The sequence below is a fragment of the Salvia hispanica genome, chromosome 5, assembly GCF_029641045.1.
Source record: "Salvia hispanica isolate PSC_SH4W2 chromosome 5, Shi_PSC_v1, whole genome shotgun sequence".
Lineage (NCBI taxonomy): Eukaryota > Viridiplantae > Streptophyta > Magnoliopsida > Lamiales > Lamiaceae > Salvia > Salvia hispanica.
Genome location: NC_142696.1, coordinates 48,118,669 through 48,136,189, shown reverse-complemented (window position 1 = coordinate 48,136,189; position 17,521 = coordinate 48,118,669). Strand labels below are relative to the sequence as shown.

The 17,521-nt window shown below is 32.3% G+C and overlaps 2 protein-coding genes across 7 annotated transcripts; one reads left to right on the top strand and one right to left on the bottom strand.

Moving 5' to 3' along the window:
• The first annotated feature begins 10,073 nt into the window (after nucleotides 1-10,073).
• LOC125190154 (Tetratricopeptide repeat (TPR)-like superfamily protein) lies at nucleotides 10,074-15,290 on the top strand. Of its 6 annotated transcripts, none has more exons than XM_089059328.1 (7): nucleotides 10,074-11,581; nucleotides 11,720-13,008; nucleotides 13,116-13,591; nucleotides 13,842-13,946; nucleotides 14,182-14,360; nucleotides 14,431-14,593; nucleotides 14,808-15,290. In XM_089059328.1, exon 1 carries the CDS (start codon nucleotides 10,418-10,420, stop codon nucleotides 11,468-11,470), a length of 1,053 nt encoding a protein of 350 aa, XP_088915454.1. In that variant the 5' UTR covers nucleotides 10,074-10,417; the 3' UTR covers nucleotides 11,471-11,581; nucleotides 11,720-13,008; nucleotides 13,116-13,591; nucleotides 13,842-13,946; nucleotides 14,182-14,360; nucleotides 14,431-14,593; nucleotides 14,808-15,290. The 6 variants fall into 6 exon arrangements, with proteins under 6 accessions (XP_088915454.1, XP_088915455.1, XP_088915453.1 ...); XM_089059329.1 differs by having other exon boundaries at nucleotides 14,736-15,290; XM_089059327.1 differs by lacking the exon at nucleotides 14,431-14,593 and having other exon boundaries at nucleotides 14,196-14,360.
• LOC125188182 (external alternative NAD(P)H-ubiquinone oxidoreductase B4, mitochondrial-like) lies at nucleotides 12,373-16,008 on the bottom strand. The gene is made up of 10 exons (XM_089059325.1): nucleotides 15,839-16,008; nucleotides 14,825-15,101; nucleotides 14,519-14,725; nucleotides 14,174-14,424; nucleotides 13,870-14,089; nucleotides 13,670-13,774; nucleotides 13,331-13,588; nucleotides 13,122-13,243; nucleotides 12,864-12,983; nucleotides 12,373-12,758 (listed from the first exon to the last, which is right to left on the bottom strand). The coding sequence occupies exons 1-10, from the start codon at nucleotides 15,925-15,927 to the stop codon at nucleotides 12,671-12,673; spliced, it is 1,737 nt and encodes a 578-aa protein (XP_088915451.1). The 5' UTR covers nucleotides 15,928-16,008; the 3' UTR covers nucleotides 12,373-12,670.
• Nucleotides 16,009-17,521: the final 1,513 nt, after the last annotated feature.

Genomic DNA, 17,521 nt, shown 5'->3' with positions numbered 1-17,521 from the left:
AGGATAGCATCTTTTATATGCACAATATTTTGGAATCCATCATAAACATATAAAGATGTGTTTCTTCTATTCCACAAAAACTTACATATGAATACGGTAGATAATGGAATCGGGCAAAAGGCAAACAAAATCGAGGCTTTTGAATTCTAAATCGTCGTTTTTCGATTTGCAGTGAGGTCCCAGAGGAGGCGATGGGAGATAATTATGAATATAAACGTGTGATTTTTGGAAAAAAAACAAGCGTTTGTTATGCATGAAAAAAATACAAGAAATATTAACAAATACTAACAAATAGTATTTCAACATGTTGAATTTCATTTTGTAACTATTGATTGGCAGTTTTGGGTATGCATATTCGTGCATATATAGTGGTATAGGATGGGAAGAAAATCTCTATCGACGACGATAATTAAGAAATATCCAATTTACTTGAACGTCAGAATCATAATCAATAAAAGCATTGTAATAATTCAAAGAAAATTATTCAATACAACATAGTCATTTCATTATTTTAGTATGTTTTAATTATTGAGTTCTACTTTTTTATCAGCATAGACCTAATTTTTTTTAAGTTAGACCGTTTACTATAAGGCCCCATTTTAGTTTTAGTATAGATCTTCATATCATCGGCCATGGTAGTTAGAGCATTTTTCATGCTATAGTATTTTATTTTTCTTGAACTTCACAAATTGGAAATTTGTGAGAAAATTTGTGAGATACAATCAATGAAAAAACGATATAAAGTACATATAGAAACAAAACTCAAATAAATCAAGGGCTTAATTTATTTATTCCAATATACATGAATCATAGCAAGGAAAAGTATATTGACCTTAATCACCAGCTCACTACTTTCTTAAAACCTTTGGGTGGATAATGATTAGAGAGGTAAAAACCATCCTCTCTGACGCTATAATAGCATCTTTTTGCTATACAGTGATTAAAATAATTTATTTCATCAAAAACATTAAAAGAGTGGTCTCTTCCATTCCACAAAAACTGACATCTGTATTGAGTATCCAATGGAACTGGACAGAAAGTAAATGTGAACTCTTTGCCAAAATCAAGGCTTTTTAATCCAAAATCGTCCTCTGACGATTTACAGTGGAATCTCAGAGGAGGTGATGGGAGATCATTGTGAATATAAACGTGTGATCTTTTTGTAAGAAAACAAGCTTTTGTAGTGTATGAAAAAGCCACAAGAAATATTACCAAATATTTGAACATGTTGAACTATTTTTTGCAGCTCTTGGTTGGTTATTTAGGATCTGCATATTCTTATATATCATATTCTTAGTAGTGTACGTTAGAAGAAAAAAATCTCAATTAATGACACAATCATATTTACTTCTAGAATTAGAATAAATCATAAAGCTCTAATTGAAACAATTATAGAAAATCAAGGGTATTTAGGATCTGCATATTCTTATGTATATATATACAATAGTAGTGACGTTAGAAGAAAAAAATCTCAATAAATGACATAATCATATTTACTTCTGGAATTAGAATAAATCATAACGCCTTTAATTTTGGGTTTGTACTATTTATATCAAAGGGGCAGTGATCAATTGAGATTTTTTAGGGTAATTAAGAAATGAGATGCAATATCAGTTATTCATTTTTATTAAATGAGTGGTTCAGATTTTACCACATAAAAAATATTTTTAGATTAATTTATTATGAAATGGTATAATGGTTATTTCGTGTTTTAACTATTATTGATAATTAGCGTAGCGTTGATTCAACGATCTCTATTTTTAACTATTCATTTTAAGATTTTTTATGTGTATAATTTTATAAGTATTATGTATATGCCAATAAATTTTGCATACTTTCCACAGTTTATTTTAATGTTTCTTTTTTGAAAAAATTAAATATGCGTCCATAATTTATGTATCTAGTTAGAATTGGAATCCACATGTTAAAAATATAATATTAATAGGTCATACCGAATTGGATTTTCACATTGGTACACTCTATATGATCACTGAATATTTTTTCGTAATTATTTGGTTAAAGGATAAGCTTTTGTTGTGCATAAAAAACCATAAGAAATATTAACAAATATTTCAACATGTTGATTATGTTCAGCTATTTGGTTGGTAGTTTTGGATCTGTAGAAAATGGAAGAAATATAATGTACTACTTCAAATATCAACGCAATATTTTCGCCAATTTATAATGACGATTATGATAAATTCATATTTTCAGTTTTGATTTAGTATAATTAAGTAGCTTTCCAATAGAATGATTACTTGTTTTCCTTAATTTCGGAAAAAACTTAATCTTTTCCTAAATAATCATAAAAGGGTAAATATATGATACTCCCCTCCGTCCCAGTTTAAGAGAGATTTAGCTATGACACGAGTTTTAAGAAATTGGTGGAGTTTGTATTAAATCAAGTGAGGTAGTGGTTGTTGGAGTGTGTAATAATTAAAGTGAGCTAGTGAAAAGTGAGACTTTTTTTACTTTTTGTATGTTTAGGATTTTGTTTTATTTTATTTTTATGAAAGCAATGGCATTTCAGTGTAAATTTCATCAATAATAGGGTTAAATTTTATGTCCAAATATGATAAATTCTAAATGAGACTCTTAAACTGGGAATCGCAAAATTGGACTTTTAAACTGGGATGAAGGGAGTATATAACTTCTAGAGACTAAAAACCATCTTCTCTAACGCTATAATAGCACATTTTATTAATTGCACAAATAGAACTGAATATAAATAAATTGTAAACATTAAAGACTTTTTTGTCAAAAACTGGCAACTAAACCAGCTCAAAGTACGGGTCAGACAGAAAGTAAATGTTAACTCTTTGCCACATGTGATTTGTGGGAAATAAAACGTGTGCATGAAAAAGCAACAAAATGAGAAAAAACAAATGAAAATTACAAGTTAAGTTTGGATCACATTTTTGGGTAACCTGCTAATAATATAATAATACTATTACTCCATTTGTCTCATTAATAATGAAATATTAGTCTATTTGCGCTTGTCCCATTAAAAATAAAACATTTCATAAAATGAAAACAAAACCAATTCTATTTATTACATTTGGTTATAACGGATATGACATTGATCGGTAACATCCCTAACAAATCGATAAGTAGAAGCAAAAATAAAGACTCTATTTATTCATTCCAATCAACACAAATTATTGATAATATGCTAGCTAATTAGTAGTCCACTTTTTTACTCTCTTGAGATCATTGGCCCTCGGAGGATATATATAGGAGAGGTAAAAACCATCATCTCGGACGGAATAATAGCATCTTTTACGTGCACATTCATCGTTGAATACATTTGCATTGTAAACATTAAAATGCCTTTCATTTCCATTCCACCAAAATTGACAATAGAATGAAGTCAAGTAGGGTATTGGACAGAAAGAAAATGTGTACTCTTTACCAACATCGAGATATATAAATCCCAAATTGTCGTCTTTCGATGAGCAGTGGAATTCCAGAACAGGTTTCGTCGATGGGAGATCATTGTGAATATAAACGTGTGATTTTTGTGTAAGAAAACAAGCTTCTGTTGCTAGGCATGAAACGGTCACAAGCAATATTAAGAAATGTTTAGGCATGTCCAAATAATTTTTGCTGCTAATTTAAGTTAAGTGTGTGTCTATATATAGGGATCATGCTAAAATGAGTGGACGAGATTAAAGCTCACGTATTTCAATAAATAATAAATAAAATATCAACAAAAAGGTAAAATAGTCAATCTGTCATAACATAATAATTTTTAAGGTTTTTTTTATATCAACATAGTGGATTACCAATATCAATACAATGACATGAGAATCTCAACACAAGTACCAGAAAATATGAACAAATTTTTGTTGATATTGTACATGATTGTTTGATGCCTTTATTGATATAAAATCTGATTATCAAAATCTACGAAAATTGAAATAAAAATTATAAAATTTCATCATCCGATCATCGTCGAAACATATGCAATTGAGATTTCGTTCGTGAGAGTTACGTAAATTTAAAATTTTAAGATGATTTTAAGGAGAGAGAAAGTTGTTAATTTTAACTACCATGTATAAGAATTGTCATTAATACTCATTAAGTTTATTTAGTAATTTTTTAAAATTTAAAATATATGATTTGTGGCAGTATTTCAACCACTAGATCTCCTAATCTAATTGTTAAAATTTGGTCTTAATTTATGATTGTTAATTAGTTAGCAATTGATCATGTATAAAGTATAAACCTAGTTGGTTAGCCAAATTGTTGGAAATTGATGAATGTACGTTAATTTTAAAAACCAATCGAAATAATCATAAATTTTACTTGATGTTTTTTGAATAAATGACATATAGGTGTTCTACATAGCAAAGATATTGGGTTAAATTCCTAATAGATTCAATCACTTTGCTTTATTGTTTTATTTATACCATATATATCTAATTATACTTATCATTTACACAAAAAATCAATCCTTCGAATATCTTATCAGATCTAAATTTTTACAGTACTATTTTACTTCTATGGCAAAACCTTAATGAATATACATCAAATCATTGAATATGTGCATTGTTTTATGCAAGGAATTTTAAGCAATCAAAAATAGGTGTGTGTTTATGGAATTATTATCCATGGGCCTTTATTATCTAATGGCATATAAAACTTAAGATAAACATGCAAATTTTCACTTATTTAGTAAGCTTAAATAGTCATGCCATCATCCCGATATAAACGCCATTTTGCATAATTGGACATTTTGTCGTCATTTGAAGTATATACATAAATAGGAAATTGGTATTAAGAAAATACTAATATATGACTAATTATTAATTAATTATAATTAGTGAAACTTAATAAGATATAGCTAACGTAGATACATATGCATATAGAATCCCAAAATTTAAGGTGAAGACTATTCGTTATCCTCAACATATAGTGTAGTATACTTTACCTTTGATGATATAGATAAAAATGACTACAAAAAAGCCGATTTTAAACACCAAGAAAATGCTTGTTAAATGGCATTAAAGAAGTGTCGCAAATAACTAAATTGGATAAAAGAAAAGAAACGAAAATAACACAACCCCACACTACAACTTACCGCAATAAAATCAAACTACAAACTACAATTAGAGAGCATAAAAGACACTTTGTCCCACGTTAGGAGTTTCATCGACTTTTTTGCACTTGACTTACCATTTTTCTACTTTAATCATTTATTATCGTTTTTATAAAACAAGTGCAGAAAAATCGACGAGACTCCTAATGTTGGACACAGTGAGTTAGGAATAGGAATATATAAAAAGTAAAAAAAAAGAGTGAATTACATATTTAGGACCTATACTTATCACGACGAACGTTTGCGATCCCTATAATTGCAAAATATCATTTGCAGTCCTTATACTTGTACGTATGCACGTTTTAAGGTTCTTTTCACTTTTTGATCTTTTTTTGGACGAAAATACCCGAAAGGAAAAATTTGTACACTATTTTCTCTCTTTCATCCTCCTTTTTTATTCCTTTGTCTATAATAAAATTAGAACTAAAATTATGGGTTTGTTAATCTTATTTCCTTGTGTTCTGTTAAATTTTTTTAGAAACTTAATCATATGATGATAAATTTTACATTTTGACGTCATTTTCCTTCGTCACACTAGAGTATTTGTGATTATGCTTCAAATGAGGAGTATTATAATTAATGATCCCGTAAATAAAATATTAAAAATTTGAACCACGAATTTCAACAAGTGAATATTTGAAATCCGAGTTCTTCACTCAATCTCTTCTGGCCGGCAAATCTTCGAAGCACTCTCTCATAATTGTTTTATAATTAATGTTTCCGCTATTATTATTATCGAATTCAATAACACTGTTACATCGGCACAAACTACAAATATTAATAAATTGAAAATAAACTTACAAATGGTAATTTTTAATTTTAATACTTAATGAAATAGGGGAGTGTTATATTGCTAACTCAATACCTAATTGCTAACTACAACTAAATAATAGTCATTAGATATTCAAATTAAGGGCCTAGATCATCAACCAAGAAATATCAATACGATCAACAAAAAACGTCAATAAAGCCATAGGATTAATTCCATAAAATATCAATAGGGGTATTAATGTCAATTAACTACATGTTTAGTTATAACTAACTTTTAAAAGAAATCCCAAAACTTTAAATTCATATAACATATATCAAATTAAAGATAATTTTATAAAGATTCCAAAGATATCACATATGCATATGTTCCGACGTCAAAATTTGAAAAAAAATTCGAATATTTTTCAATTTTTTCGTAAAGCAGAAATGTCAACATACTATATAAATTATGTCAATATAATACATGTAGAATGTCAATATAAGCAATGGGTTAACATTCTTAAAGCACCGTGTTGACATTCTCAAAGCATTGTGTTGATATTTCCGAAACACTATATTGACATTTTCATCTAAAACCCTAATTTGGCGTTTTTTTTTTATCTTTTTTGATTTTATTAATAAAAACGAAAATTACACATGGCAAATTGTAGACCACACGTTTTCTAGAATCCTATGGCCTTAAATTAGTTGTAGTTAGCAATTAAATGATGAGTTAGCAATTGATCACTCCCCTAATGAGGTATTCATAATCACTAAGGTAATCATATCTTAAAAATAAAGGTTAGCAAAATTAATCACTATGACCTTGGTGGGCAGCAGAAAATACTTATTGGACTATAATCATTTCATGATAATTTACATAAATTTTGAGATAACAAAAAAAATTAGTAGAAGCTTAAGCCGCTAATATTTCTTAATTGTTCCTCCCATCTTGCCGGCAAACATTCCAATGTAAACATATAGTTTGTCGAATCAAAATTATTTATATTCATCAATTTAACAATGTACCTTGTAGACTAATAGGTAGACTATATTAATTAAATATCGGTATATACAATGAGTTCATTTTTTTCCTTATATATACTCACAAAAATCATACTTAAACATTCATCACCACTCAAATTAAAAGTTGATTCAAGAAAATTAATCAGAAATGGCACATCAAACTATCCTCAAATTGGCTCTTGTGATCACTCTTGTTCTCATGATTTCTACTGCCGAAAGCGTTAACCGTGGCGGTAAGTTTGCCTTATTTTATCGTTACTTCACATTATCGTTTACCTACTTAATTCACATCAATTTCTTAATTCTCATGTCGGAAAAAAAAGCATTGATTGACTTAGGACGGATGGAATATTTGACAAATTTACCCTTCTATATTCATAACTTATTTTGTATCTATATTCTAAGGCAATGTCAAACCAATGATTTCAGCATATACTTCTTGTTGACAATTAAATTAGAAAGCATTGAACCCTAATCCCGGACATAATAAGAATCGGGTCGGGCATAAATATACATTGTACATAAGCCCAAACTGTTGTTGGGTCATCGTGGTCGTGGATCAATTCACTTCCTTTCAGGCTCCATACTCCAACAGTTTAGTCCTTGTTTGGATTTGTCTATTCTTATTGTCTAAGCTTGTTTCGGACTCTTGCTCGCCTTTTTCGGGCTCGGGCTTTTCTCCCTCTCTCACACTAACTATCTCTAATCTTTCAGCAGTTGGATTTGGAAAGAAAGATGCAACTCTAGTTTGCAACTCAGTTCATGGAACAGAGAGTGATGAAACATGTTCAAGTGTGGCTCAAGATTTCAATCTCTCTCTTGATGATTTCCTCGCCATTAATCCCAATGTCAATTGTGATTCAATCTTTGTTGGCCAATGGCTTTGCGTCGATGGCTCTGCATAACTACTACTATCAAGAAATTTCTAAGCTACTTCATCATCATATTCTACTATAATTAATAATGGTTGTGACATAGTATGTCTTCTGTCACACAATCCAAATAAAGTAGAAGGCAATAGTGTTTTGCCAATTCAACAAATGTAGTCCTAGTTAATTTCAATCTGATTTACTATATTACTACAAGTTTCATGTAATGGAGTTATGTTCTCTCCTTTCGCAAATTTTATATATACGAGCAACAAAAGAATAATGTTTCAATCGTGCCTAATATAGTCTTGTTGTGAGTTGCTGCAAATTTTAAGAAATTTTATTTTAGTGGATTGTGAAGTTCGTTTATCAAAATCGAAAATAAATAGACTTTAATAATAGATACTCCCTCCATCCCAAAAATATCAACACAATGCTTTGAGAATGTCAACACGGTGCTTTAAGAATGTTAACCCATTGCTTATATTGACATTCTACATGTATTATATTGACATAATTTATATAGTATGTTGACATTTCTGCTTTACGAAAAAATTGAAAAATATTCGAATTTTTTTTCAAATTTTGACGTCGGAACATATGCATATGTGATATCTTTGGAATCTTTATAAAATTATCTTTAATTTGATATATGTTATATGAATTTAAAGTTTTGGGATTTCTTTTAAAAATTAGTTATAACTAAACATGTAGTTAATTGACATTAATACCCCTATTGATATTTTATGGAATTAATCCTATAGCTTTATTGACGTTTTTTTGTTGATCGTATTGATATTTCTTGGTTGATGATCTAGGCCCTTAATTTGAATATCTAATGACTATTATTTAGTTGTAGTTAGCAATTAGGTATTGAGCCAGCAATATAACACTCCCCTATTTCATTAAGTATTAAAATTAAAAATTACCATTTGTAAGTTTATTTTCAATTTATTAATATTTGTAGTTTGTGCCGATGTAACAGTGTTATTGAATTCGATAATAATAATAGCGGAAACATTAATTATAAAACAATTATGAGAGAGTGCTTCGAAGATTTGCCGGCCAGAAGAGATTGAGTGAAGAACTCGGATTTCAAATATTCACTTGTTGAAATTCGTCGTTCAAATTTTTAATATTTTATTTACGGGATCATTAATTATAATACTCCTCATTTGAAGCATAATCACAAATACTCTAGTGTGACGAAGGAAAATGACGTCAAAATGTAAAATTTATCATCATATGATTAAGTTTCTAAAAAAATTTAACAGAACACAAGGAAATAAGATTAACAAACCCATAATTTTAGTTTTAATTTTATTATAGACAAAGGAATAAAAAAGGAGGATGAAAGAGAGAAAATAGTGTACAAATTTTTCCTTTCGGGTATTTTCGTCCACCAACTTTTTCAACTTAATCTGGGACACTTTGACCCGACACGAGTTTTAAGAAATCTAATGAAAAGTGAGTTGAAAAAGTTGGTGGAACGTGGGTCATACTTTAAAGTACTAGTTTTATAATAAAATCTGAGTAGGAATGAGTTAGTGGAATATGAGGTCCACTACCCAAAAATGGTAAAAGTGAAGTGGAACAAATTATGTGGGACAACCCGAAATGGAATACTGTGTCAAATTATCTGGACGGATGGAGTACTCTAATAAGATTACATCGCAAACGAAGAGCCTAATAAATATTTTTGGCCAAAAAGTTCATGAATATTTGAGAGCTTACATATATGTCAAATTCTAAATTCTCAATTTTAATTAACTAAATGATGTTGAATGCTATGTTACATGTGAGCTTCTTAATGTATAGCGTTGAAAATTTCTATTTATATATTTTATTTGATTCCAATAATTAAAAAATGTTATTGAAAATTTTAATTATACAATTCATAAAAATCAAAGCTCAATATGCTCATTTTCTTAATGTATGCAAAATATAGAGAAAATGAAGAAATTGAACTTTAATTTTTATGAATTTTGTAAAATTAAAACTTTTAATAATAATTTTTGATATATTAGAATTTAACTAAATACATAAATCGAAACGAACAATGCTCTACATGCATTAAGCGAGAGTGATGCTGACATAATAAGTTCATTTCTCACTAAATGATAATCAACCTTGCAACTTCAATCGCAATATACTACGAATTGATCTACGGCAATATTCATATCACAAATTTAAATAATAGACAAACTCATTATTTGTTAGTCACTAAAAAATTATATACTCCCTACTTATTGATTTTAAAAAAGAGTGAGCAACACCAACTTCCATGAATTAAATTTTAAAATTTAATGTCTAAAATAATCTTAAACCCCATTTAAATAAAAAGAAGAAAATAATCTTAAACCCTGCCATTTCATTGCCGCCATCGCCACCAGAGCAGCCGCCGCCACCGCCACGTCGGCGCCACCGGGCAAATGGAAATCGGCACCGACAATTATGAGAGTGCGACTTCACCAAAAGGAACAATTTATCTAGTCGCCTCCTAACAACGGGAATTCGAAAACGATGCCATTTTCCCGTCTCCATTCTCTCCAGCTGCGCACAGCGCCGGCGAAGGGAATGCCGCCATTATTAGGTTCAATCCTTCCAATTTCTGAATAATCACGATATTGATTTCTTCTGCGCATCGATTTTGCTGATTGAGTCTGGATTAATGGCCGTGTTTTTGGTGAAAAGCGTTGCTAAAAATATCCTAATTAGAGTATCTAGGGTTTCTTCATCATCTGTTTTGAGCAATTCAGTAGGAATTCGGGTGTTATCGACTCAAATTTCCCCTGAAGAAACAACTGATGAGATCCTGAATCGAATACTTGCTGCTGGGGAGGACTCTTCCTCTTCTTCTTCTAGGGAAGAACTTTGTGTAGGTTATATTAGGAAGCTGTGTGCAGCTGGAAATTTCACGGTTGCAGCTAGGATACCGCGAATTTTACGCGATAAGCATATTTTTATTGGCCCTAGTGTGTACAATTGCATTCTAGAAGCTGCAGAGGGAAAAAATGATATTGATATGCTCTCTCATGTTTTCAAGGATCTTCTCGTTTCTTGTGGTTCCGTGGGATTGGATTCGTATCTTGTTGTTGCTAGAGGTTTTCGGAAGCAGAATAGTCATGCTATGTTATTGGATTTTGTCAGGGAACTCTGTGAAATGGATTTACCGAGGATGGATATAGTTTTGAATAGATTTATATATGCGTTGGGTAAATGTGGGCATCCTGATGGTGCCCTGTTAGTATTTGAAGATATGAAGGGTTCGGGATGTAGACCAGACTTGGTTACATACAATACTGTTTTGGCAATTTTTGGTCGTTTGGGGCGAGTTGATGACATGCTGCGTGTATTTGCTTCTATGAGAGAAATTGGTCTTGCTCCAGATATTTTCACGTATAATACTATATTAAACAGCTTGCGCAAGATGGGAAGGTTAGATTTGTGCATCGTGCATTTCAGGGAAATGACTGAGAGAGGAATTCAACCAGATCTTATGACTTTCAAAGCTTTGATCGAGAGCTTAGGTAGATCAGGGAACATTGAAGAAGCGCTGAAAATATTTGAGCAGATAAAATCTAGGCAAATCCGTCCTTCAATTCCTATATACCGTGCACTGATATTTAGTCTAAAGAAGATGGGAAAGATGGAGTTGGCATTAAAATTCTCGAATGAGATGAATGATCTCATCCGAGGTTCTGCTGTTCCAAGAGGATCCTGATATAGAACAAATGATTTGAGTCGAGCACTTTTTGGTTAAATAGAGATAAATTCGCTGTCTTGGTTTCCTGCTAAGGCCTCATCATTCTGCATCCACAGAGAACATCCTCAGGTAATTTAATGAATGATGATATCCTTTTGAATCTATGATTTCAGTTTATACTCCTTTTATAAGAGCTGAGCAAATTTTATTCAGCAATAAGTAGATATCGACTATCACACTAAAATATTTTTCTCTGTAATTGGGCAGGCTGGGCAAATCAATGATGCTTTTATTTTCTCTGGTTCAGTTTGACCCTGGAGAATAGTCTGCAGCCGAGCCAAGTTCATGAAGGGAAATACTCAGGTGAAATATGAATGGCTTTCTCACGTCTGGCTCTGTTTGTGATGCAGTTCTTATGCAAGGGTCTCTGAGATTATGGGTTTCATGGATTTACATACACACTTTTCTAGAAATGCATTCAAGGACTTCACACCCTGCAAGCTTTACCAGAAACAATATAATGCTGGGAATTTCTCTGGATAACACTTGTTGCTTTGAAGATTAGATCAAACAATACCAACGCTAAATTTTGCAGTCTGCTCATGTTTATCATTTCAAGATACATCTCATATTGCTTGTTGTAGACTTAGAATACAGAAATTATACAGTATTTCAGCTTGTGTAGCCTTTGTTGAGTTCATTTATCAGATTGCATCACTTTTTGTGGAGCTAACCTGTGAATATTTGTTTTTGCTTCTTAATAGAATTTATCATTACTTGCTGATGAATTATGTTTTTCTTTTAGATGTTTTATAATTTACTTGTATAGATTAGTTTGCATCTTTCTCATTTCAAAATTAAAGCTGCAGAAGTGAAGAGAATATAATAACTTAGGATTTTTCACCCGAAAAAGATGTATGGTAACAAAATAAATTAGATCCACTCCCTTCATTCCACTTGGGAATTTTGGAAACACTCACTTCATGAAATTAATAGGAACAAAACTGCAGTATATTTAGATCTCTATGGCCATGAAAATAATAGGAACAAAAATGGAGTAAACTTAGATCTCTATGGCCAACTCACTATGGTTCTTATTAGATATCATAATAAATCTCTGTAGAAATGTGTAAGCAAAAATGTTTCTATAGCCGAATCTCGAAGCTAAAGACATGGTTGTATTTTCCTCATCTCTGAATGCATAGAGCTCAGCTCATTTCATATTTTACTTGAGTCTCTTCCGAATATGAAACGCCTTGTCCAGTCTGAGATCACCAGCACTCTTGTGCGCCAGCTGACTAGCTTGCTGCAGACACAGATATAAGGAGCAACATACACGTGGAGGTGAGTAGATAATACGTGGTATAGAATGTTTTGCAATCTTTTTGTATGTGCTTGTGCAGATTGTTACCTGGCATAGACTGAGTACCAGAGCCATTGTGTGCTGTGACCTATCGAAACCCAGTCTCCAGGAAGTTGAGCTGCAGTTTGTTCTCCACCCAACGGGGCGAACTGCCCTAGATGTGTGTACCTTGCAATTATACATTCACCACAAGGTAAGTGATCCCCAATGTAGCATGATCCTATAGTTAAACAATCTGTTTTCTGAAGTACGATGTTGGCAATAAATATTGATGAAGTTTACTGGCACCTATGTTACTAGATCTACCTGAATGCCTTGAAGCGATGCCTTCCTGATCCCCGGAACCTCAACGGGCCTTCAGGATTTATCTCGCACTCGTCCATCCGGTTGAAACAATCAGCAAGATAAGTACCTTGTTGAGCAGCAACCTACAATAAGGAAACCTTTTATTTGTCAAGTTCATTACAAGAGATGGGCACCATTTATACACAAAATTATTGTCTATCCCTTTTAACCTGTGCTGTTGCAGGAAGATTTTTCATCTGTGCATCCACTGCAGAGAGTGCTAGCTTGAATTTTTCGATGTCCAATTCATCTTCCCCTTGAGCATTCTTGAGAAGTTGAAGGAAGTTCTTAACCTGCTGCTTCTTCAAATGGATTACCACTTGGGGATACCTTTCAGTTATGTCGTTGATCACCTCGTTGAAGTCGTCAGCCTTGAGTTTACCTGTGTTGTTCTTGTCAGCCTTGCTGAAGATGGCTGCAATGTCTTCCTGGTAATTCGCCAACCCAATTATTACATCAGATCGAGTAACGATTCATTTATTACTTGAATTGTTGGAAAAATGACATACCATGACTTTGCGTTGATCAATAGTGGCACAATCACCTAGAGCGTAGATGTCTTCACATCCTTCCACCCTTAGCCATTCATCAGTTGCTAACACTCTCCTGTTGGTCTGTTTTCAAGAGACATTAGTTGGTATTAATATTAAACGAAAGCTGCATGAATTCCTTCGGCTGCAGATATAACTCAATGACATAGAGCACGAACCTGGCCAATCTGCTTCATGAAATCCATCACAACAGGCCGAGTTCCAATACCAGTCGACCAGACAACCATCCCATACGGTATAGACACATTTTTCCCTGTAGCTCTCTCTTTCGTGCATATCTCTTTGTCCGTCACCTTTGTAACCATCGAGCCAACTTTCAAGTCAAGACCATCCCTCCTGAATTTATCTTCAGCAAATTGTGTGATCCTTTTGTCAAACCTACAAGCAATCAAGAAAATGTCATTTTAAGAACAAAAAATCATTGCATAAATTTGTACTTGTTTGAATTTGAAGCCTCCTCACATGTTCAGAATGTGGTCTCCAGCCTCGAGAAGAGTGATTGTAACGTAGCTCTTGAGATCTGGGTATAGCTTTGCCAAATCCTCAATGACAAAGTCGTGAAGCTCAGCAGCAAACTCCACTCCCGTTGGGCCTCCTCCGACCACCACAAAATGCAGAATCCGCTTCCTCTCCGCTTCACTAATGTTCGGTAAGCTTGCCTTCTCAAAACAGTCTATAACCGTTTTCCTTATCTTCTGTGCATCTTCTATCTCCTGCAGAATGTTTACATTTTGTATGCGTTGAGGAGACAGTTACACATCCCGTTAAACAAATCGGACGTCTAGAAAACCTTGATATACACGTTACCTTTAGAAAGTGCGTATGCTCAACAACGCCAGGGGTGTTGAACGTGTTGGAACGAGCTCCCATGGCTATCACTAGGTAATCATAATCCACTGTGAAATCTTCACTCCCTCCTACATTGTTCTGCTGTGTGGATTTGCAGTGCACCTTCTTGTTTTTCGTATCGATTTTGTAGCATTCAGCTTCCCTGAACTGAACATCGAACGATTTCTGCAACCAGGAAACAACATACAAATAGCATGTTTGTTACAACCAAAATGCGAATTCGACCTTACGGTGTTCGTTCACACAGGATGATGCTACACTCACCTTTCTGACGATGTTGCGGATTGGCTCGACAATGCTGCGAGCTTCCACGGTTCCATTGGTGACACTCGGCAGCAAAGGAGTGAAGGCGAAGTAGTTTCGTGGAGAGACAATCTCAACATCAAGAGAAGGGTCTTTCAGGCCTTTGAGAAAGCTAGTGCCAGCCCAACCAGTTCCCAGCACCACCACCTTCTTCTTCCTGATGTGGGCCCCTCCAGCGGCGTCGGCATACGCAGTTCTCGCCGGATTGTTGCTTGCCAATGCCAATAGCCCTCCACCACTGCACAAGCATTCTTCATATCAGTAAATAGAAAAGTTTTACATCAAATTTTGACAACACTATTTTTTTGTACCTATTTAATGTCGATGTTTCTATGGCTAATTGCCGAAAAACCATAAAATTTGGTCAAATTCTGCGAAAAAATCAAGTTGTCTATGCATAATATATTGTTAATGCTTATCAACGAAATCCCTACTTCATTTTTTTTATGCCTATTTTTAAACTTCATACATTTTCGGCAATTTAACCTTAGATCTATATCACAACTTTCAAAATATATTTGCCTTTTGTAAAGTAGTAATAACAAATCTAACAATGTAGGGAGTTCCATATTTCTTCAATTACTTTTCAAATCTATTTGGCATATATACATATATATAAGATAATCGATTTAATTATTAACAAGCATCCAACCCCAAACATACAACCCATCTATGAATATTATATACTACAATTAAATGTATAGGTTAACATCTTTTGTCATTTAGTGAGAGTCAAAATAACTCCATTAAAATAAGAAAAAAAAATCACTACCGTTTTGTTCATGTGACAAGTTCAAAAAACTAAAGATTCATGATTTAATATTTTATATAATATTGATCAAACTTCGTTGATTTAATAACACTATTAGCTCTAAAACTAAAGAAATCTAAATAGTCTATGAACATACAACCAATCGGAATGAACAAACACTATAAAAAAACCATTAAACAAATAATATAAAAAGAAAAACAAACCTGACAGAAGTAATTACAAGCAAATTATACAGATTTCGGCGGCTGTAATAAGCCTCCGAAGCTTTCTGGTAAAATCTGTAGCCACTCATTGTAATATGAATTTCTTTGAAAACAAGAACAAAACCCTATTTTTAATGTTCTATACTTTTCAATTGCTATACATATTTATAGTCTCTATATTTATAAAATTCTCTTTAATACAAAATCTAAGAAGATTTATAATTTTTGTGTGTGAGTCGGTGAAAGGAAGGTTTTGAAGCAAAAAAGGAAATTAATTTATTAGTATTTATTTCCGATATTAATTATAGAATCGGTGCTTCACTAATAACTGCTGGAGAATAGGTCCATGCCCTACTGTCAGCCTCAGCAATGCGGAATTTGGGATCTTGGTTTTATTGTTACAATATTTTTTATATATTATATTATTTTAATTATTTTAAATTCTTGTATAATGTGACATTAAAGTAAATTCAATTATACGACATTGGAATAGTGATAATTAAAAATGTAATGAGATTTAAAGTAATACCACAAATGATAAATGATATAGGTTGCATTATTAAATTGCTAGAAAATAAAAGGGAAAATTATTTACAATTTGATATCGGCTGGGATTTGATTTTTCAAGAAAATGTAATGAACTATACAATTATAATTAAGGCAAATTGCAAGAGAACCATTAAGTTTGATCAATAACGCAACTTTATTAAAACAATGATATAGGCCCGAATATTTTGATATTGTTCACATACAATATTTTTTGTTTTATATCAATAGTTCGACACAATTAAAAAAATTTGCAATTTTTTAATAAAGTAGTATGTTGATTTTTAAAAGTGTGAAATTGACTATTGATTAACTTATTAAATAATTTCTATTGGTATCTTAACTAAAATGCTCTTAAATATGCATAATTACAATTAAATTCATGAAAATATGTGAAAACTGTACCACAAGTTTCCAAATTTAAATTTTCAATTAATCACATGAAATCACACAGGTAGTCAGTAAATATTTTGGAACTCATTCCATAGATTTTGGTTGGAGGAATTATTGGCTGATGAGTAGTATATGTTCAAAGAGATAATTTATGCATATGTATATTAAGGTTTTTTTAAGATCATATTAATGTAAAATTTCAGGACAAATTCTACTAACTTTTAAACTCACTTTCTATTATCTTTCTTAAAATCGGTGTTAAGTCAAATGATGACAAATTTTTAAGGACGAAGAACTTATTTTTCAAAACCTTTTCTTTCAATGATCTCGGCGCTCAAGCGCCTTGATCCTTTCTAGCTTTAGCTTTATTGAGAACACATTTGCATGGAAGAGTCCATTTGTTATCACCTCCCATCTTATAATTCTTCCAATCCTCCATGAACATTTGCATATCATGGATCTTGCTCATCAATTTGGAGCAACAATTAACATGCATTGTCACCACGACATCCAGGTCTTGATCGGCCTCGCACCACCCGCCAAAGTAGGCCGTGTCCAAGAACCGGATATCCACTCCCGTCTCGTTGATAAAAGAGTCTTCGAATATGATCTTTCTCAACACGCGGGGTTGGACTCAACGTAGAAGAACCCCGCGTTTGGGAGGTTGGGCCGGCTCCTACTCGAATTGAATAGGTATAATTTGGAATAAATTTGTTCTAGTTCGATTTAAAGCTTCTCTTTAAC

Excerpts from the sequence above, each read along its gene's own strand:
- LOC125190154 (XM_089059330.1), top strand. The coding sequence starts at position 10,418 with ATGGCCGTGTTTTTGGTGAAAAGCGTTGCTAAAAATATCCTAATTAGA.
- LOC125188182 (XM_089059325.1), bottom strand. The coding sequence starts at position 15,927 with ATGAGTGGCTACAGATTTTACCAGAAAGCTTCGGAGGCTTATTACAGC. Across the intron at positions 14,090-14,173 it reads GGAGACCACATTCTGAACAT|GTTTGACAAAAGGATCACAC; the intron begins GTGAGGAGGCTT and ends GATTGCTTGTAG. Across the intron at positions 13,775-13,869 it reads TCATGAAGCAGATTGGCCAG|ACCAACAGGAGAGTGTTAGC; the intron begins GTTCGTGCTCTA and ends TCTTGAAAACAG.